We start from the raw sequence: 22,582 nt of genomic DNA on the forward strand, positions 1-22,582 counted from the left end.
CCTCACCACTGGCCGCCGAACGAGGCGCTCCAGAAGAGGTCGCCGCGTCCTGGGAGTCGGCAATGGCAGCAGGGAGGGGCGGACAGACAGGCGGTTAGTACACGGCACTCGGCACACTACCATAGGCGCCCCGGCCAACGGTCAGCCGAGCCCAGTCTGGCTTCCGACCAGCCTGCAGGCGACAGGACCATGTGGATTTGCGATATAATTGGGAGGTGGGCTATACGAAGGGCCCAGAACGAAAATCCACACTTTAAACGTTTCTCAAGCTGGCCGGAAACCACACGTGGGCTCAGACCGGCGGCCGGAACACGCGTCAAGCCGGGCGGGTTAGTTGACACGTACAAACGCTACTGACTGTCCTGGGGACACCAGACGCGCACCCGCCGCCGGCGCACTGCAACAGCACGCGCAACTGGTGTCACTGGTCGGTGACACGTCACAGAGCCTGACCGGAGAGCAGCTTACATGCGGAGGGAGAATGGTGTTCGGTGCACTTGTGCTTGTGGATTAAATAGAGGTACAACACTAACAGTAGCTGCACACTGTGTAGGCTGAATCGTGCGTATCGTGGCGGCCTTCTCATGCAACTTGCAAAAGTCAGGTAATATTGTGTGCGAGCTTAGCGAAATATCCAGCGGTGTCATGCTGATAGATGTCTAACATAATCGAGCATGTCTTGCTTCGTACCAATGCATAACTTAAAGCACGGCATATTACTACAGAATCTACTACAGCTTACAGCATATTTGTTTTGTTGGGTTAGGCACTTTCGGTCCAATTAGACCATTTCAGAGCCGGGAGGATGATAGGATATAGGGGGAGACATTGGTCTGGGCAGGCACCCTAGTGAGTCGCCGGGGCTGAGCCCGTCCAGAGGACAGGCCACCCAGCCCCAAGGCACTCAATGCACCCGGCTACGGGGTGCGCTCCCTCAGGAGCAGCGGTACCGCTCCAAGGGAGCGGCCCGCATGGGATAAAGTTGCCTGTCCAGCCCGGAAGCGGGTTGCGGCGTGGAGGAGAAGGATTTCTGTATCCTGAGGATAGAAGCACGGAACGGTGCTTACGGCATATCTTTCAACCATGCAATCAGATAACTCCTTTTTGTCTTTACACCCGATAATGTCAAGTTCATCGAGTTGACCCCTCAAACTCAGACATATGCACTGTGCAGCGCACGCTGTAAATGTCATCTACTGCCAGACATCGAACACTCACAGCATGTGTTTGTGTGAGCGTATACAGTGTGGGATGCGCACAATTCTACATGACGCAAGAGTCCAAGACACACGGGCACGGCATGCCATTGCTAGTGTCGGCCGCCGCCGGAAGGTGGCAGCACCGTCGGTGCGACCACTGACTTTTGGGGAGGGTGGAGAAGGCGTCCTCGCGGGACTTGGTGCGCCGCCAGGACGGCTGGCCGGACTGCTGACCCGACTGGGCCGAACCGTCTCCCTGTGAGCCGCTAGATGACTGCCTGGGAACGCCACAAAGGCAGGTCAGCGGAGTTCAGGTAAAACGAGGCGGACAAATGCACGGTTCATCGCACAGAGAGGTGGATAAAGTCGGGCCTTGTCGGAGTAATGGATACTTTCACATGTAACAATACTTCCACTACCACATTCCGTTATTATAAGTTGATCATTTCGTTTTTATTCCCGCATTTGAAATGTAATCCCTTCTTTCGACTAAGAACTGCCCACATAAGTACGAAATTTAAGTTATGATGGATTAGGTTCCGAAAATGTCCTATCCTGGCGTGACGACATATGTACTTACTGGACGCACTGGTAGGAACGAAAACTAGCCGCATGAGAGAAAACAGACATGTGTTTAGAGGCGTTCAAGTTGTCGTTACTTCAGATCACACACGTAACAGCCGTCCAAAACATTTCAAGTTCAACCGACAAGATAACGCACGATCACTTCAAATGAATAAAGCACAGCCGTAACAAACAGCTCGCTACTTGGCAGTCATATCCCAGAATTCCTCAGTTATACCCCAGCCTCCCACTTCCCTCCCCTCTCTGCTCTCCACTAACCTGGAGAAGGCGGGCGGCTGATCGAAGAGCGAGGTGTGTGGGAAGCCCAGCGGCTGGTCGAACAGCGACCGCATCGGACTGGGCATCCCCCACATACCGCCCGGCTGCTGCTGCTGCTGCTGCTGCTGCTGCTGCTGCTGGTACTGCTGCGCCGAGCCGGGCGGCTGGTTCGCCAGCATCATCGTCCGCTGCAGGTGGCGTGGGAGGATTATAATGTCAAATGTGACTCAACACGCAAAATGTAACCAACTACTGTATAGGATGAGGCTTGACACTAGTAAGCTAGAGCAGGGACCAAAAGCCCAAAAGTTAACAGGTGAGTTTTTATCGTCCATGGCACCCTTGTCTTCTCTTTCTATGCTGATAAGGACAAATCGTACCCTGCTCAGACGCCTGAAAAAGAACTTGCTTCAAGATGTTACACTGACGTCGTTGGACGATAGCAATTGGCGTAAAACAGTAGTCGCCACTGTTTTCGGCATATGAATCGAATCCCGCCAAGGCCAGTTGTTCGCGCCGTCCCACCTTGAGCGGGGAGTCCTCTGTGCTGACGCGCCGGGTCAGGTTCCGCACGCGGTCCAGCAGAGTGGTGAAGAGCGACTCGGCGGTGAGGATCTCGAACTGATCCTCGTCCTCCTCCTCATCCTCGCCAGCCGAGCTGAAACTCTCCGAGCGCTCCAGACCGGAGCGAGGACGCGGCGCCAGGCTGCGGGCGAGACGGAATGCCTGTCAGATGCACAGGCAGACATTATGACACGTACAAATACAGTAACAATAAAAACAGCATAAGCAGAACAACAAAATAGAGACCGAAAAAGGACACGAGTATATACTAAAAATGAGCTAGTTCATCGTCACGTTTCAACTAAGTTCAGGAAAGTCATCGTTTGCGGCTGCTAAGACGCCAAGTAAGCATTCCAGGCGTCTGTCGGCTCGACTCACCCCATGCGCCGCTGTCCGGAGCCGGAGAGCCGCTGCGAGCGGAACAGACCACCGCCCTGGGCGCGCTCCGCCTCCTCCGAGGCCGCGCGCACCGGCGGCGTCACCGTGCCGCCGCCCTCCAGCGCGATCGGAATGATGAACTCGCGGCGCGACTTGCGGATCGGCTCGGAGGGTGGCGGCGGTGGAGAGGTGACTCCTGAGGGCGGCGGCGAGGAGACGCCCACCGTCGCCGGCGAGGAGAGCTGGGAGCGGGCGCGCGGCAGAGAGCGCAGCACCGCCTGCCGCATCTCCTCGTCACTGGGCGGCCGCGCCCGCTCCGGCAGCGACTGCGCGGAGGGGGCGTGCCGCACGGGCGCCGGCCGCGGCGCCGGCGACTCGGCGGGCGCGCGACCCGCCGCCGCCGGTGCCGGCTGCTCGCCGCCGTCCATGCAGATGCGGATGATGTGTTCGCGGCTGGCGGCGCGCTGCTGCGGCGGCAGGCTGTGCGCCCGATCCGGAGCCGCCACGGGGAACGTCACCTCGGTGCGCTGTGTGCTGGACGGGGAGTTGACGGGCGCCTCCAGCTCGGAGCGCACGTCGGACGGCCGCCGGCCGGGCGGGGCGGTGGCCGGGGCGGCGCCCTCGGCCGGCCGCGGCTCCTGGCCTAGCACCACGCGCAGCTCCGACTTCTTTTTGGCCGGCAGCGTGGCGTACTTGGTGCGCTGGTCGGCGTCCGAGCGCCGCCGCGCCGCCACGTCGCGGATGAACCGGTTCTCGGTACCCAGAGAGTCTTTGGTCTCGGCGTGCCGGAAGATCTTGCTGAGTGTGTCCTGCGACTCGCTCTGGCGCGGAGTCAGAGGGGCCGGCCGCGCGGGTCCCGCCGGCGCCGTCTGCGGGCCGGCGGCAGGGGACGGCTCCGACCCAGCCGCAGCTCCCCGCTCAGGAATAACGAGTCGAGGCTTGTCTGGCTTGGGTTTCGGCGAGGGCTGCGGTCCAGGTACCTGCTCCGGGCTCAACGGACGCTGTTTAGTAGTGGTCTCCTGTCGCGCGTCGGCTGCTGACTGCCTAGACGTTTCAGTGACCTCGGCCTTGGCTGGCTGTTGCTTTACACTACTAACCTCCGATGTTCTACGTTCGGGTGCCTTTTGCTCTACCGGAGTTTCTTGCGTTGCAGTGCTAAGATGTCTGGTTTCCGGTGAGCTAGTCAGAATCGTATTATTCCTAGCTACGGTCGGCTGTGCCTGTTTAGCCAAAGCCGCCGATGGTTCCGGTAATCGCTTCTCACTTTCGGACGAAACCCTCGGCCTTTGTGACTCTCCCTGCCTCTGGTCAGCCGCAGAATCGGTCACCTTCTTGGCGATGTCCTGCTCGTTCTTCTTGATTTCGTTCTCCTCCTGTGAGATGGCCTCGCCGACCTCTCGGATGGCGGTGACCATCTCGTCGATCTGAGCGGCTACCTGAGCGGTGGCCGTGGAGGCGCTGTGGGGCTCTGGACACGGCTGGGGCGCCGGGCACGCCGTCAGCTCACTGCTGCTCGTACACGGCACTGAGGCTGGACGCTCCTTCTTCTTCTTTTTGACCACCTTCTTCACTGGAGTCGCAGGAGAAGCGGTCTTTGCGTCAGATGCTGACGGCACACTTTCGGCAGGTTTGTCAGGACTCGCAGTCTCTTCATCCGCCTTTTCCTTGTTTTTCACTGGAGACTTCGCCTTTTTCTCCGGAGAGTTATCCTTCTTTTCTAACGATTTATCCTTCGTTTCAGATTCCTTTTCGTTCTCTTGGGACTTTTCACTACTTTCCTTTGACTCAGTTTTCCCAGATGAAACACCATTCTCTTTCGTTTTTGTTTTCTTCGTCTTACCTACAGGCTCTTTCAGCACCGGACCCGAACTTTTTGACGAATACACACGTCCCGTCATATCCTTCAGAGGAATCGGACCACCCGCATCTTGCAATATCACACTTTTCGCCTGTGTACCCTTCTTCCTCAGAGGCACAGGCTTCAGCACTTCCTTTGGCTTCGACTCAAAAGCCTTCTTGGCATCCATCACCTTGATGCCGCTGAAGAGGCCCAGCACCGGCTTCTTTTTCTCCTCCGGCTTGGGCTCCGGCTTGGGCTTGGGCTCCAGCTTCAGCGAGTCCCTGATGACCTTCTTGGGCCGCTCGAGCGTCTTGGTCGGCTCCGGCGGCGCGATCATACTGTCCCACATGGCGGCTGCCTTGTAGATCTTGGAGTTGCGCCGTCCGACGCCGTCGCCATTCTGAGATGCTTTGCTGCTGCCGCTGTCTCCGGACTCGCGGTGAGCCTCCAGCTCCTCCTGAGGCGCGTCCAGCATCTGGACATCGGTCGAGGACGCGTCATCAGCCGGCGCCGCTGCTGCCTCTTCCTTCTCAGCGACCGCCACTACCGACTCGCCGGATGCTTTTTGTACGAGCACTTCGGGAGGCGGCGACACAGGCGTCGGGGCTGGTTTCGCTCCGGCAGTCGCGGTCGCAGCCGGTGTCGTCGTGGTCGCTGCTGCTGTCGTTGCCGCCGTTGACGTTGTCGTTGCTGGTGCTGGTGTTGTTGACGTTGCCGTTGTTACCGCTGCTGATACTGGCTCCGTTGCCAAGCTCGGAGCTGACTCCTTACTGGTGGTGGCGGGCTTGGCCGTCGCTACAGCTGGCGACGCAGCGACTTGCGGCGCAGGAGCTGGGGATGGAGCTGACGCGGGCGCCGGCGAAGGTGCCGGTACGGTGGCCGGCGGCGGCACCGTTGACCGAGCAGGCGCTGATTTCGGCTCCTCCGGGGGCCGGACAGGCGGCGGAGTGGGCTCCGGTGACCTTGACACCGCTACCGCCGGCCGGTCCGGAGGCCTTGCGAGTTTTGGACTCCGGGGCTGCCGGGGCTCCGGCTCCGGGGACCGAGCAGAGGCCGGACTGAGGGAAGCCGCCGCCGCTGGTACCTTGGGGGCCGCCGCCGCCGTGGGATGAGATGGTGATAGCGATGGTGATGCGGGGTGATGAGGTTCGGAGACAGGAGGTGCGAGCTGAGGTTTGGGTGACGGCTCGGGTGACCGGGCCGCTTTGGGGGTCAGCGCTGGTGACCGGGGTGCTACCGGAGTGACCGCCGGTGACCGGGGTGCTGCCGGAGTGACCGCTGGTGAGCGAGGCGCTGGTGTGGCCACTGGTGATCGGGGCGCGGCTGGAGTAGCAGCGGGGGACCGTGGCGCAGCCGGTGTGGCCGCAAGGGACCGTGGCGCTGCCGGGGATGCCGCTGCCGCCGGTGGCTCAGGAGACAGCGCCGGGGACCGACCCTTAGTAGCAGCTTTCCCCGTGGAGGGCGACTTGCGCCTGTCCGCGGCTGGTGATCGACTCCTGGTCGGGGAGGCACCTGGCGCTGCTGCACCGCCGCGGGCCGATTCTGGGGTCAGTCCTCGCGCCGCCGGCTTGGTCACCGCCGCCGACTCCATCACTCTATCATCGACCGCCGGCACTCGGCTCTCCCGCTCGGCAGTTGCCGGGGGAGCGGGCGCCGGCTCCTCAGGGGCAGGCGTCTCCCGCGCCGCCGACTCCGCCCGCTTCTTCTTCCTCTTGAGCGTCCTCTCCCCGTCCTTCTTCCTTGCCCGCCGCTCCTCGCGGTCGGCGTCCTTTTTCTTGGTGGTCGCCGGCTCCGCGTATCCGTCCTCATCGATGGCGCGCTTGGCAGCCGGCTCGGCGGGCGGTGGCGGCCGCGGCGGGCTCATGGCCTGCGCGCCGGCCGGTTCCACCTCCATCAGACTGCCCAGGGAGCGAGAGCGGGACGCCGCGAACACGTCCGCGTCCGTCCGAGAGCCCTTGGACGGCGTCCGGCTGGGAGTGCGCGTCGGAGGCGGCTCAGCCATCTGGAGAATACAAACACGCGGTCAGCGAACTGGCATTGACGCACTGCCTCAGAAGCTTTTAGCAATCAGAACGAAACAGATAATTTTTGGTGTTAAGTCATATAAACGTCCGACAAATACAACCGATAGTGAAGACCAGTCAGTCTGAAAATCGACAACGATTTCTCAAACGCATCAGACTGTGAAAACAGCCGCAGACAGCTCAGTTTTGTACCCGCGATATCGGATACCACCTGATCACAACATATCATGTCACTGACGACTCCGCTCTTCCTAACCCACCTCCTCGTCGCCAGGCGTCAGCATGTGCTCCTTGTCACGACTCTGCGGCGCCAGCGAGAGCAGCAGGTCCAGCCGCACCGGCGTCCGACTGGCCAGCTCCTCGGCCACGCGCAGACAGCACGACTCACTGCCCTTGTTCACCCACCAGTGGCTGCAGATGTTCTCGATCGTGGTGCGACGCTCGGCGTTCACGGTCAGCAGGCCTCCGATCAGCTCAGAGGCCGCTGTCGGCCGGGAGCGGGGTAGGTCAGGTCAGAGAGTGGGACGGAGCGGGGATGGAGTTTGAGACACAAGGCCCATGGGCGAAGGCAATGCGGGCAGCGGAACAGACAGGCAGCGGTACAGTTAATCACAAATGTCATTCGGTTTATCGATCTTGAAAACGTATGCCAATCAAGAACACGACGGCAAAACAGATGTTCGTAATATAGCGTCCATTATTAACCTGCGCCCCGTAGGGCTATCGGTGGACCCTACCGCCCGTAGGGGGGGGGGGGGCCGTTTCGCCCCCCCCCCTAAGATCTCGGAAATTTACCGGCCGATTTTCAAAATTCAAACGGCGTTCGATAGCCCCACCCGGGAACTACCTTGTGACCAAATTTCATTGACCTAGGTCAAACCGATGACGTCACAGATCAGGTCAAAGGTCAGATTTTCACCGTTCACAGGCATTTCAAGAAATGTGTTGTGAAATCGAGTAAATTGGTAATTTATTGAAACCCATCGATGGTACATTGTTCGTCAAACACATTCTTTGCTATCTGAGGTCACTGATACCAGGTCAGGTCACAGCGAGGTCAGGTCACCGGGGGTCCCAATATGAAAGTGTCGTGTGATACATGTTTTATGGTCCATTTTACATGACAAATGCGATTATGTGGGTTAGATAGCCTTTGGGGCCAGCCTAGGTCACGTTTTGGTGAAGGTCAGGTCAAGGTCAGGTCAAAAAAGGTCAAATTTCAAAATTGATATTTTTGCATAAAATGGGTATCGATTCGATGCAGCTCGTCACGGGGAGTCTGATGATGGTCTTTGTTTTACTCTACGAGGCCTAGAATTGCCAAAAATTGAGTTAAAAAATTTGACGTCATCATTTTTGAACAGTTTTTTTCGCTATAACTTGGCCAAAAACGAGGTATCGACCTGAAATTTGGTATGTAGATAGAAGACGGTAGGCACTATCACATATATTCCGTTTTTTTCGAAACTCAAAAAACTTAATGGAGTTTTTGGCTAATATATAAAAAAATGCTTTTTTGATTTTTGGGGTCAAAACTCAAAAAGTTCAAAAATCCGAGATAGCAGTTTTGTAGCCCTGTCAATTCTACACCTTTTATATCTTGATCATTTTTCTGCATCTTCAAAGCTGTAGGCCTGACAGGTCTTCTCGCGAAGGTCTTTTTCGGTCGAAAATGACAGAACATGACGTCATTCTGACGTCATTTGTGGCCAACCTATCATAGCCTCTGGAAAAAATTTTTGGTCACAATGTGGGAAATTGATGCTCGGAGGGGGTCCTGAAAGTTTGGTGGCGATATCTCCAGCCGTTTAGGAGATATCGACCGAAAAGGACAGGGGGGCCGTTTCGCCCCCCCCCCCCTCTGCCCGGGGCGCGGGTGTCTTCCACCTCAACACAGCCTAAATGTGTATCACACTCCATCCTACTTACGCGACCGCTTCTTTGGCTCATAGTAGTCCCCAGTGGTGATCTGTTTGACCAGTTTCTTGAAGTTGGATCCGTCAAAGGGCATGGCTCCGTAGACGAGCGTGTAGAGGAGGACGCCGAGGGACCAGCAGTCCACCTCTGGGCCCACGTAGGGCGTGCCGCGCACGATCTCTGGAGAGGCGTACAGCGGCGAGCCGCAGAAGGTGGCCAGCTGGCGCCGCTCGTCGAACACGTTACTCAGGCCGAAGTCGGCGATCTGCCGGAGATAGGGCGGTGTGCGTGAGCGGGGTGGGAATGGTGTGTTAGAGGTGTAAATCGAGAGGTTGAATTTTAAGAACAAAGTCCGTGCCAGACCGCAACGATTTTAAAACCCTCAGGCCTCAACAAAGTATTTCATGGAAATGAGCGAGCGTAACAAATGAGGAACTTCTTTGTCCCTTCCATTATGCTCATAGAGATTACTGATTAGGCAGTCATTTTAAAACAGGCGAGTCTTGCTGGGAAGCTCACCTTGGCGTTGCCGTACTCGTCGAGCAGGATGTTTTCCAGTTTCAGGTCCCGGTGACAGATTTTGTGCTGAGGAAGAACGGGAGCGGTTATTACGCTGTGTCCAAATGGGACGAAGACCACAGATTTATTGCACACAGTCAAGTAAGGAGTCGTAACCAAGGTCAGAGGGCACCAGACGGGCATTCAGACAGGCCTGGCGCCTTTATGACCCGATTTATCAACATGAGAATGAGTATATTTTGTTAATCACCTATTTATTCTGTCTGAATGGCAAACAAAGTGCGGTACAAGTGGTATGATGCAGCCTGAGATTATAAACCATAGCGTTGCTCATTCTGAATTCTGGCTCACCCAGCTTGGCGACAAAAGGGATGTCAAATATGCAAAAAGGTGGTCAAATATGCAAACACGCTTAATGGACCGTCTAGTGAGTTCAATAACAAGCATCCGACGGACACTTGTTATCTAGGCTCGACCCAAGGCTCGGCGCCCTTCTCAACTGTTGCACGGTACCGGTAGAGTATCGGATAATACAACACCACCAATCTGCGCTCTGTGTTACCTTATGGCAGTAGAAGCAGGCGGTGGCCACCTGTCTGAAGACGCGGCGCGCCTCGTTTTCACTGAGCACCTTGCGCTCGCTGAGGTAGTCGTACAATTCACCGCCGGCGGCGTACTCCATCACCAGAACCATCTTCTCGCGGTTCTCAAACACTGACGGATGGCGGAACATACGGGACAATCGGTGACCGCTGGCCATATACGGTGACATACAAATACACAACATTACACATGCATGGCACGACCTACCTGTATGATATGTTACGCAACATAGGTATGTGCGTTTAAAAGTATAATTTAATTACCAAAGTATCTATATTTCTGGACCATCAGGCACAATTGACACACGAACATAAAATTTATTCGCGTGCAAAATATAAGCGTCCTAAAGAAAGCAAACCAGCGTTTCCGCATGGCCATTTCCGCATTCCGCATGGCCTAACACGGCTGTCATTTCGAATACTGACCGCCCATCACTCAGGTACCGTCTAACTGGCCCAATTCGTGCCGCCCGCCAATCTCTCCTGCCGCTCGGGACTCACCCTCGAATATGTGGATGATGTGCGGGTGCGTGACTGAGGACATGATCTGGATCTCTCGACGGATCCGCACCAGGTCCTGTTCGGTCTCGATCTTCGCCTTCTTGATCGTTTTGATGGCCACCTGGCGGTAGAGAGGTCATATGTCTCACCGGGCCAGGTAAAAACCAATGGGAGAAGCCGCAATGCTTGGCTTGCACCGATTGAGCACATCACAATTACTGGTTCGATTACGTCGTGTCGCAGTTGCTAAGATTTTCTTCGTACACTGCTAAGGTCAAGTTTCATTTCTGGCATAGGTACCACAAGTATGAAGTCATCACTTTATACGCCGGTAGCCCCGATATTTCTCGGAGCAGGATCAGTGGTACTGGTCACTGATCAGCACCTGGGTGCATGTTGATGACCCGCGACCACCCAGCTCTGGCGACCGAACACGGTAGCATGTCGCACAGTGCATCCGTATTCGGTGCATTTATGGACCTGCTGTTCATTGTACGGACCCAGGAACAGTCTGGTGCACTATCGTGAACACGGTTTGACAATTTGAGAATGTGCGGATAGCAGTAGCACGTGATGTTATTAAAGTCACCGCGTCATTTTACCATGACAGGTCCTTTTAACAACTTAAGTGGGCAATAACATTTTTGAACGCTGGCCAGTTTAATCTGGCGCAAGCATAATTTAAGCTTCCGGCGTCAGAATGAAAAGTGGCATCGCATTCATTTCGAGAAAATGTGAGTGGTGTTGCATAAGCGAAATTCCTTTCTCGGATGCAAAAGCCAAGATGTTCAGCAACTATCTCAAACAAAACAATGACTAAGTAGGTAGCAACAAATGTGTTCAACCATCGATGCCTACAGTCCTGAAATCTCTGCGGTTACTAGGACCCGTGTTTGATCAAAGTTCTAGCATGACGCGACAGGTGACATTAGTCATCAGCTTCATTAGCCGAGGGTGCGTCAGCGGTCGTTCCGACGACCCGCGGGTCATTTCGGCTAACTGAACGAACAGCGGCTTCCCCGCAGCCGTCAACTATCGGTACCTAGTGATCACGTCTCCCCAACTACCTCAGGACAAGGTCCTTAGCGCTTTCTGCTGCCACTACCTTTGTCACTACCCGTGTCTCGTCTCCTCAATGACTCCGTAAAATTTGTCCCCAAGCAGCATGGCAGCAGTGCCGTGGCCATGGTGTGTCAAAAGTGGAAATAGCCGCCCGGCCTTAGTTCGCCAGCCTTGTCAATAGATGGCAGTACCACAATATGGGCAGCGGATCGTGCAATTGACGTCAAATTTTCGTTATCTGCTAAGAATTGAATGGCGAATCTTTTCATGCAAGAATCAAGTAAATCGGTCCACAACTTTTCTAGCAACAGAGATATGAAGTCAAACACCCTGCCAGAGCGGCGGCGCGGCGGCCGGCGGCGGCCGCTACGCGCCGCCTGGGAGACTGGCGGCGCTGAACGATTCCGACTTGGCACTGCACTAAAACCTGTTAACTGCTTGGAATAGTTATTATAGCAAAATTTTCATTCAAGTGAGGAATAACTAAGGGCAGGAAGTATGTATGCTTGTGTGCGTACTGTGTAAGCCAAGAAACTGCATTAGCAGATACTCGCTAATATAAGATCCAGCCAAGTCCACACGCATTCCAGGCGATGTGTTTCTGATGGGTCAACAATAATTATCGTTCGAGGGCGGATACAGTTTTAACAATACAAAAAATATTTTTGCGCAGCTCTATTCCTTGAATAATTCTCTTCAACGCCTCATTCCTAGTTAAGCGAATTAGCCCACCCTGGTTGAATAAATAAGGCGATTTCGCCACAAGGTCGCGGAAAACCGACCGAAAACGGCCGCGCTCAACGTTAATTTGGGCATGCAGACTCTTAAAAACTCGCATTGGGCGGGTAGGGTTTCCCATGCATTGGCTCCAAAACACCGTATTCGGCTCCCGAATACGTCCAAGTGACCCGCCTCGTTCCTAGTTAAGCTCTAATTAGATCAAGTGACTCATAAGGAGCGAAAAAGCGACAAAAAGCATGAATTTCCCTATGGCGGCGGGCTGCCGGGTTGCCAGACGGCGCACCGGCTATTTCCACTTTTGACACACCATGGCCCTCGTGCCCTCATGCCGGCCACTATCGGTGCCGGCCGGCGCCCTGCCGGCGACCACTATCGGTACGGTCCGGCGGCCGGGCGCCGGGCCAAGGCGTGCACCGGCGCTCGAAATAGCCGGCGGCGAGCTGGGCCGGTCGTCGCCGCCGCCACCAGCCCGCCCACCTGGCCGCCCGCTTCCGGTCCGGCCGAGACGGGACCTCCAGCGTGTCACTGAGGGATATGGTCCAGCAGTGGTCCGGGGTCACTGAGACGGGGACCCCCAGCGATGGATGGTTCAGCACTGGCCCAGGGCAGCTGAAACGGAGACCTCCAGCGATGGAAGTGTCGCTGAGAGATAATATGGTCCAGCACTGGTTCTGAGCAGCTGAGAGGGAGACCTCCAGCGATGGAAGATGCCACTGACGGATATGGACATCGGTCCAGTGCCGCTGAGCGTCAGATCTTCAGCCAAGGAACTGGGCAGCTGAGGGATAAATAGTTCAGCACTGGTCCTGTGCAGCTGAGGGCTATGGTCTAGCAGTGGTTCGGCACAATACCGAGCCCTCCAGCGCTGAAATGGATCAGCTGAAGAGATCTTCGTGGCTAGCCCAATTCTACTGACAGTAGCCCTCCAGCGACGCTCCGGGGGGATACACAAGCCGGAGCGCAGAGACCTCCAACGTCAGTTGGTGCCACCTAGACGGGGGCCTATGAACCGGTCCGGTATAACTGAGACGAGGACCTGGTCCGGTAGTATACTTGGGACGAGGACTTCCACGCTGCTGGCACGGTGTTTCTGATAGAGGAGGCCTCCAGCGCCAGAGGGTACAACCCGAGGAGAGCGACCCCGAGCAGTTCCCGAAGCATCATTCTTCAGCCAGGGACAGAATGACAGAAACGATTGGTAGCATAACTGGAATCTCACCAAAGTAAATAAGAAGAAATCACGATAAAATCACATTATTTAGAGGCACCAATAGCAGCGGTTGCGAGGAACTGATGGTGACTCCGAATCTGCCGCAAGAAATTCACTGAGTTTGCCGAGCTACTCAGCTGAAACTCATACCACACACAGATCTCAGCTCAGAAATCCTTGGTATGAAAACGTTTATCACTCGAGCACCAAAGGATTAGAGCATCGAAGCCACGTCAGCTCGCGGACGCAGCCGGATGCCTTCCCGGGGTGTATATCCAGATAAAAGTGAAAATGGTTACCCGATATGACGCTTAGCTATGCGTTGGCCAACTGGTCAGGAAATACCGCTGATCAAACTGTATAGGTCAGCAACAGAAACCCGACTCGATGGCATAATTCCAGGATTCTATCCAGGACGTAGCGGAGTGCGTCAGCACAGGCTTTAGTTACATTAACCGATGGTAATTTTTGATGAGTCTGGCTGAGCGTTTTAGCCGCCTGTCCGCTTACAGCTCAGTCACTCATGCAACAAGAGAACAACCGGACTCGCGCCGTGCGGAACAATCATGCGGATTACGGATATCCCACTGTGACGGCTCCAATACCTACAACTGGCGTAACAACTGGAGCTTCTGACGAGAAACGGAGCCTGGCTGATAACCTGCATTATCCCGAATCATACGCCACACGCCGTTTCACTTCGTTCTAGCCGCTCTTCCTGCCGACCAGTGGGTGTTCACTGTTCAACCACTTATGTGCCACTCGGCCATCCCGGCTGTCCCCCTTGCTCAAGTGGCAGTCCCGTGTCCACCTCTCAGTACAGTCCTCAGTTGGCTGACCGGCCGAGCAGCTGGGCTGTGACGCAGGGAGTGCTGGCAGCCCTGGAGAGCCACTGCGACAGCTGACGCCCCCCGCGGTCACCGAGACGCCGGGGCCCGGCCCATCTCACGGTCCCAGCCAGGTCCGCCGAGGTCAAACGGCTCAGTCACTGCCCGACTGAAGGTCGTCCAAAGCTGCCAAACCCTGTCTCTGTTCGATGGACTGTGTTTTACACTTATCCTTCTCAGTGTCCTGACTTCGGACGGCGTTCGGCCGCCCTGACCGCTGTCCCAGCTTTGACCACACTCTGCCCATGGTTCGCTGCGGTGACCGGGCCGGCCGAGGCGAGGCGAATCGATTGGGCAGCCGGCGCGGCGGCCAGGTCAGTCAGCTGATCTCCGGTCAGCTGTCGCGGAGACGAGAGACGGAGCTCCGACGGGCGTGGAGGATACGATAGGCGGGCGGGTCCTTCTCCTCCGCTGGCTGCAGATCAAGCGGAGTGCTCCTGTCCTGTGCGGGAGGAGCTCCAACCTGCTCCCGAGTGACGATAGGCGTTAGAACAGATGCTTGATATCGAATACCGATTGGCTATATGGTTGACTGCTACAGCAAAACTAATGATACCTATAGAAATTCACTTGAATACACGCCAACCGAAACAGCCGTCAATAATGTAAGAAGGTCAGCTCCAACCATAGCCCAGATTGGCACCAGCACAGTCACGGGTCAGGGTGTGATATCGAGACATATAATTTCATTGCACTGTTCACACGCAACGACCATGGTATATGGCAGGGAGTTACTTCAATCACATCCACGCAAATATAACCGATACTCGAGATGTGGCATATCCAATGGAGTTACATCGAACCCATTAACGTCAACTTAGCCAAAGAGTTCATACCCGAAGCCTACCATAACCTATGCCACTGCAATTCTCAATACGTGCTATGCGATGTCCCCGTATTTCGGATCGCGGCGACCTTGGCCACGCGCCCGGATGTGACAGGGTCGACTGCCATGGGGTTTGGCAGGCGGCTCGGTCGGCTCCGCCCAATAGGTGCCGACTGGCGTTATCGGACCCCATCGCCGTGCCGGCCGCGCCCATTATGTGATCCGTCGACAGCCTAACGAGCGCTGCCTTCTCGGCCGTTTGTCATCGGACTGAACTGCAGCTGAAGCCGAGACCGAGAACACACGACCAACGGGCCTGAAACCGGCGCAACAGTTCAAACGGCTCTCAAATTGGCAGGTCACAGGAGGCTGACTGGTAAAGGAGGGCCAGGTTCCTGGCGAGAAAACTGCACGATTGTATGGAGCAAGCTCACATAAAATGTCTATATCGTATACCCGACTAGTTTGTAGCGTAGATGCAGTACGGCAATGCAGTACCCGATGATTTTTTTTTTCGGACAGCGATTCAGCGAGGCAGGTGGGGTCAGTGGGATCGCGACTTAGGAAGGATCAATAAAGCAGGTGAGATCGGAGGAACCGTGGCAGGCGATCGGTGACCATGAAGAGCCACTGCGCACCGCCAGGTGTGCCCGACCGGCGCCACTCGGGCGACACACACTGCCAGACATTCCTCCCGCCGAGACGAGCACTATTTATAGCGCCTCCTCCAACAACAAACGCGCCGCATGCCAAAATAATCGGCTGCGGCCGCGCGCCCGCTCCGCGCCGCCGGCGAACGGCTCTATCCGGTCCGCGGCGATTGTTCCCAGCCGGTCGGCGGCCGGCCGATCGGCCAATTTGGAGACGCCAGATGTGCTCTGCAGTCGGTGACCCCGTGACGGCCGACGAGAAGGGGGAAAGGGGAGGAGATTGGCGGCAGGAGAGGACTGCAAACTGGCGATAGCGAATAGTTTATAGTGCCTGTATTGACAATGAGAAAGGGGGTGTAGGTGGCAGTAAGGGGCTGCATCGACGATGAGAGACGGGCGTATTACTATTGGCAGACCCATGTGGCGCCGCTCAGAGCTACTGCGTCGTGGAGGGTCGTGCAAGCGTCGGAGCTTCACAGCCATGGAAACGCCTCCAGAGTCCGGCGCGGCAGCAGCGACCGACGTGTCTTCCGTTCTGAGACCCGCAGACTGGCCGCGGACAGCTCTGGCTCGAACCGGACGACTCAATCGAGCCGGACACAGAGCCCATTCGGGCCAGTGACGCGGGAGTCCCCTGAGTCGTTTGGTACGGTCCCGGAGGAAACCAGCTCCGACGTCGGCTTTGAACTCAGGGATCTCATTTACTTCCGCCGGATCTTACGGTCGGAGAAACTCAGCACTGAAGTCTGAATGGAGACATTCGTATAACCATGCCTCGATGTAGTATACCAGCAGAGTGCAGATAAAACACATCCCGTGCCTTACCTCTTGGCCTGTTTCCTTGTTGATAGCCAGTTGTACTTTTCCATAAGTGCCCTGGCCCAGCTTCTTCACTATATCAAACCTGAAAAGAAGACCACGACGTGTTAATGGCATAGTGGTCGATTTGCATGTCTGCAGCATTCACTAGCGCGCACGGCATGGCTGCGATAGAGTGCATATACATCATCGTTAGTCAACAGTCACGCATTCGATGAATGGACGCAACGCCTCGACGACATGGTTACGCATTTATCAATACGTCAATGAACCTCTGACGGTGACTGATTCAAAATTAATATTTGCAGAGAACATGTGTGATCACATGAAAATAAACGATCGACAGAATTAGAACCGATGGAATAACCATCCACCTTCGACGCGCTGTGAGTCATAGGGCCGGCCGGGAGCGGCGGTTAGGCCACCCGCACAGCAGCGGTGCGCGGTGGCACAGTCTACCTTTCAGGCAAGTGCGAGCCGAGCGCGTGGCGAGCGATACGGCCAAGGCTAAATAACCAATACGGCAGACAGCTCACGGCGCGAATCCTCACAAGCTGTGGTCGCTGTGACGTCCAATTTCCCTCTCGCCCCTCCCACCGTACGATGACCTTTGCTCCCGCTCCCATGTGTCCGTATCACTCTTCCCAGTCGCCGCCGGCTCGGGCCCCGACCGACAGACGGTGCGGCGCCACTGCGTATCGATTGCCCCCGCTCGACCCGGCCCCGCCGCGGGGCATCTGACCACCGCCGCCGGGGGGGGGGGGGGGCGTCCAGACTGACCCGACCCTGTGCTGGACGGCGGCCACGGCCACGGCCCCCCAGCGACGGACCAAGTCACAGCCTTCAACCACAAACCGGGCCACAGCCCTCAGATACAGACCGAGTCAGAAGTTCCAGAGGCAGTCCGGCCGCCGACAGCTCTGGACACGCCGACGGCACTACATGGGCCGTGACCGTGACGAGAACAGACATCGAGTCAGACGGGAGAGCGGCGGCCGTGCCCCGACTCTGACTCACGGCTCGGTGGACCCGGTCCACTCCTGCCCGCTGACTCAGAGCCCGAAGACCGATGGCCGGTCGGATCCGTCTGAGGATCATCCCGGTGACGCTGAACGTCCTGTCGCCAAGTGGGCGTCAGAGTGGAAGCCAGCCGCGCGCCTGAACATCTCGCCGAGATAGCCATACCGTCGCTGACAGTATGAACGGGATTGCCCCTGACATTACGGGGATGGAAACCGAATGAAATCGTTTCAACGGAACTGGAGGTTGTGCCAACGGCATAAACCGGACTACCGCTCGGCTTCGAAGGATCTTCGCAACGATATCTGGCAACGATATCTGGACTTATTTGAGAAAAGGAGTAATGAAAAAATGTCAATCAGAATCATGCCAAAACACATAGTGAGGCAGGATAAGTCATAGCTGTGACAAAAACGCGATTTGAATGCCTTGCCAACTTCGGTTGGCCATCGGGCTGATATATGATCATGGTGACGTGTGAACTCCCACGACACAAAGCGGCTCTTTTCCAATGCCAGAAGAAACAACATTTGAAGACGGATCCAGTCCATTTTATCAACCTGGCTCCTTACAGAACGGCACGATGGGCTACTTGATACGGTATTTAGTCTGTGAGAGGTTCTCAGATCCACAACCGTGGCGACACTCGGGCCGTGACGGCCACCAGAGAACGTCTGAGTGGCTGAGAAATGGTCAGCGGATGCTACTACGAAAGGTTAGTGCTTATTCGTTTGAGAAATCGATAGCTCTTGCTATTGGAGAACAAGATACCATTGACAACGGAATTTAGGGGAATCTTATTCCGGAAACGAATGGCTGAATCAGTTTAAACCCAATAGGTATATGTATGACCGTTTCCATTTTCACTGGAAAAACATGTTAACATCCCTTTTCGAAAATAGTTGAGACCGCTACCACATAAATAACTCTCGAGCATCAGCAATCAACAGCCGCTCGTCATCAATTACTTGTGTTCCGCCTGCTCTCTGTTTGCCTCCTCCGAGTCGCTAAAGATGGTGACGACGATAGCGACTGTTGTCGACATCCCAGCCGTCCCCACCCATGTCCCGAGGCGGTGGCGACGGCGGCGCCTGGGCCGGACCGCCTGCACACCTGTCCTCCTGCAGATTGATCAATGGGAGCGCTACTTCCGCGCTGCGGGGCGCGTGCCACGCACACAGAACGGCTGGCCGAGCGCCAGGCCGGACGGCCCCCGTGACCCGCCTCTGCTCAGAGCACGCCGGAAACATGGCTCTGACGGAGCTGACACTATACCTGGAATGGGCCATAAACGGAAACTCTGACGGAACAGCTATTGCCGTGAATACGTTTAACTCGCGTACTAACAGAACAGGGAGGAGCTAGTAGGGTCGGAGTAGGCGAGAAACAGCGGCTAGGAGGACCTGCCGACGTTTCTTGAACACTGAACAGGTCGGAGGCGATGTCCAGACAGCGACTCCCTGCCCCGAGGACGGACACCGGGTGTCGAAATTATGCAAAATGGACACATGGACGCTGTCGAGTGTCGGGAAAGGACTGAACTGTCATTTGCCGATAAGGCAGCTGTGGTAGATAAGCGATACGTCCTACCGTTCGTCAATTGGAAAGCTCGATTTCACGTGAGGCTGTATGATAGAGATGGCAAAATGTGGACCCGAGGACCCGGTCCAAAGAACCAGTCTGGACCCATATGGGTCCAGACCGGTTCCTGGAAATTTTCTGACGGGTCCAACTGGGTCCTACCAATTATCATAAACTATACATCTTGCACACTACACATTATTGCAAAATATGAAGTGAATGAAGTGAATGTTTCTTTACACACAGTAGCTCATGAGTATTCTCAGTGGGAAAAGGCTGTTTTACATTATGCACCTAATGATACCTACAAGTAATTTGTATTAATTGACTTTTTGGGAACGGGTCCAAATGGTTCCGATTCAAACTTAGACCGGGTCCGACTGGTTCCAGAAATGTCCAGTCGGGTCTGGTTCGAGTCTGGTTCCCAAAATTTTCATCTTTTGCCACCTCTACTGTATGATCTGAGCAGCACACCCGGTCTTTGAGCCAAATGACGGCGAAATGAGGCGAAATGAGGCGACCCGGCCGGCCGGCCGACCACGTGCGCCGATGGAAATCTGGTGCACGAGCTGTGGCGGTCCTGAGCAGGGGTAACGGGTGGGCCAGCAGCGGAGGCCGCCGTACTGATGGAGGGGTGATAACCTGCCGTCACGGACCACAGGTCGGAGACGGAGAGGGGAGTGACAGACGTCGTGACAAGTTGTCTGTGCCGTGCACGACTGAGAAGTAAGTTTTCACCCGGTTTCAGTCTACAGCAGGACAGTGAACAATGAAACGTCTTCCTACGACACAGGACACCCGACAGCCCGGTCCCGCACCAACACCTCTGCCCGCCCGCCCGACCGGGGCGCACGGCCGCCGATCAAATATTTATCAACAGCGAACGGTCCGTGTAGGTCGGCGGCGTGACGTCACCGCCAGCTCGGTCCGTCCGTCCGTCCGTCCGACCGGGGCCCGATCTGTGGCTGACAAACGCAGAGCGGCGACAGCGGCGGCGGGGCGACACGGCTGTCAAACATACGGTATTTTCGTATTGTGGATCATGGTAGATGGGGACGTTTATATCAGAAAAGGTGGAGATAAACGAACTTTTTTAAGAAGTCACCTCAATATGAAGCCATATTCGTGTTAAACATTTAGTCACCTGATGTCAAAGCTCCCGACATCCTCTCTCCCTACCCGTACCAACGTCAGGCACACGGACGCCTGCAGTGCAGTGGTCCGAAGTCCCGTCGCCCGTCGGCGTCGGGCACATGTCACCGTCCGTCGGGCCGGGCCGCCAGCCAGCCGCCGGGCTGGGCCAGACTCGGGACGAGTGCGCAGCCAGTGGCAGACTGCCCAGAGTGACGTCAACATTGCGAGCATGGACCGGATTTTCGGCTGCCTTCAGAGAGAAATAGCATGCAGACGAAAATACTGCAAATGTGACGGCTGACACTGAAATGGCATGCGTGCCTTCTCGCGTCACTGAGGCTGGCATAAATCCGACACTTCTTTGGAAGGTCAAAATTAAATAATCAAATATAAGTCTTATCCTTCGAAATAACTAGTGAGAGGCTATTTGTCGGCGACCAAATGACCCCCATTTGAATTTGTCACGGATGTCACGACTCACCTCTGTTTGAGTTTGTGACGGTGGTTGAAGAACCTCTGGATCTGTCACCGACTCACCTCTGTTTGAGTTTGTGACGGTGGTTGAAGAACCTCTGGATCTGTCACCGACTCACCTCTGTTTGAGTTTGTGCCGGTGGTTGTGCAGCCGCACCCCAGCGGTCGTCTCCATCCCACCCATGATGTTGTTGATCTGGCCCTCGGAGACACCCATGGTGACAGCCGCGTGACCCTCCTGGGTCCGGCTCCCGTTTCACTTTTCTCACTAGTCACTGCGCTCCCACTGTGACCTGAAACACGACACAAGCACACTGTCACAGCGCGCTCGTAACCTGCGCACAGTGTACCGTCAACGTTAGACAGGTACACCTGTTCGGCTCATTACACGTCAGCTCATCGCGATTCGATGGATGCTCAAGTATTTGGCTCGATTGGCGCTCGGACATTTGGCTCGATTGGTGGGCAGTGACATTCAGGCTCGATCGGCCGGGGAATACCACTGACTGTCTTAGCAGGTAAAGGCTGAATCGCTCAGCGAACGCGTATAACGCACCTCCTAAACGATTGATAACAATAAGGTGCCCTAATTTTCACCATAGGAGAGCTGATTATCACGAGGGATCATTAGGGAAAGGTAAGGGATGACATTCGTTGTCAGGTAAGAGGGCATCCCGGCCCAGCACGCCGTCAGTAACTACGACCGACCAGACTGGAGAAGCGGTCATCCACCACCGCCGTCGCCATCTCCGTGTCCCACCCAGCCGCCGGCCGCCAGCCGACCGCGCCACCGGACGCTTATTTTGGACCCGCCGGCGCCGGCCCGGTCGTCAAGACAACCATGCATGACGTCATTGTAGCAGAACAGAGGCTGACGGTCCGCGCTGCCACCCGCGCCCCGGCCGCTGCCCGGTCGGCGGGGTCGCGGAGCTGGCAGCGGTAGGTAGTCAGCCTGACTCCGCCCGGGTCGGAGTCACGGCTAGCTGCTGTGTAGAGGAGTCGTTATATTAACGGCCGTGACTCCTTCCCCGGTTACAGGGTCTGTCGCCTCAGACAGAGGTTAGGGGAGGTGGCGCGTGGGCGGCAGTGGTAGCTGGGGAGATAGTGCCAGGAAGGAGACGGGCAGGAGAGCACACATATTGACATACAGAGACGGGCAAACAGACGGACAGCGTACGGACAATGTGAGCAGTGATCGAACACACTCTCAGCTGTGCGTAGATCGAACGAGGCGCGCAGCTGTGTCTCGTTCGTCGCCAGCTGGCCCGGGCCCGTCCTGAAAGGTGTGGCGTGAGACGAGTTTTCATACTGGCGGTGCGGCGAGGGAAGGCAAAGGAGTCGTGTGGTCTACGCTACGACAGTCGACAAGACGAGCCAGATACTTTATTCTCGTATCCCTCATACCTCTGGCGAGTTTATCTCTGGACGGTGAACTATGAGTCGGCAAAGGCAGCGTCGGTGATGTGGTGTCTGGAGCTGAAAATGTTTGAGACGAGCAATCGAGCATCACATCAGAATTTCTAGCCGGGGTCTTCTGCATCGCGGCTAAGGCGCCGGCCTGCCAGGAAAGTGCTCCGGCGGACGGAGGCGGACAGACCAGGCCTCTGGGAACCCTTGGAACCCTGCCTGAGTCGGCAGCATGAGGTTCTAATGAACTGCAGCAGTATGACCGGTGTAGGTGCACGGGTTAAACGGGCTTGTCCAACGTCCATGCCCGACCACTGGACGGCATGGACCACGGTACGTGGAAGACGAGATGCATCGTTACTAAGAAACTGGGCTAGAGCAGCG

General features: G+C 56.1%; 1 protein-coding gene across 2 annotated transcripts in view; it reads right to left on the reverse strand.

The window, feature by feature from the left end:
- LOC122364535 (serine/arginine repetitive matrix protein 2-like) overlaps positions 1–22,582 on the reverse strand; it is a 33,197-nt gene that overhangs the window by 5,057 nt on the left and 5,558 nt on the right. For both annotated transcript variants that reach the window (XM_043334994.1, XM_043334995.1), the window contains exons 2-12: positions 20,911–21,084; positions 16,589–16,667; positions 10,388–10,508; positions 9,847–9,998; positions 9,285–9,350; positions 8,778–9,030; positions 7,109–7,332; positions 2,985–6,826; positions 2,568–2,748; positions 2,043–2,230; positions 1,362–1,477 (exon numbers count right to left, since the gene is read on the reverse strand). In XM_043334994.1, the coding sequence (XP_043190929.1) occupies positions 1,362–1,477; positions 2,043–2,230; positions 2,568–2,748; positions 2,985–6,826; positions 7,109–7,332; positions 8,778–9,030; positions 9,285–9,350; positions 9,847–9,998; positions 10,388–10,508; positions 16,589–16,667; positions 20,911–21,008 (5,320 nt within the window). In that variant the 5' untranslated portion in view covers positions 21,009–21,084. The remainder of the gene's footprint in view (positions 1–1,361; positions 1,478–2,042; positions 2,231–2,567; positions 2,749–2,984; positions 6,827–7,108; positions 7,333–8,777; positions 9,031–9,284; positions 9,351–9,846; positions 9,999–10,387; positions 10,509–16,588; positions 16,668–20,910; positions 21,085–22,582) is intronic.

This window comes from Amphibalanus amphitrite, unplaced genomic scaffold, assembly GCF_019059575.1.
Source record: "Amphibalanus amphitrite isolate SeventyFive unplaced genomic scaffold, NRLGWU_Aamphi_draft 000681F_arrow, whole genome shotgun sequence".
Taxonomy (NCBI): domain Eukaryota; kingdom Metazoa; phylum Arthropoda; class Thecostraca; order Balanomorpha; family Balanidae; genus Amphibalanus; species Amphibalanus amphitrite.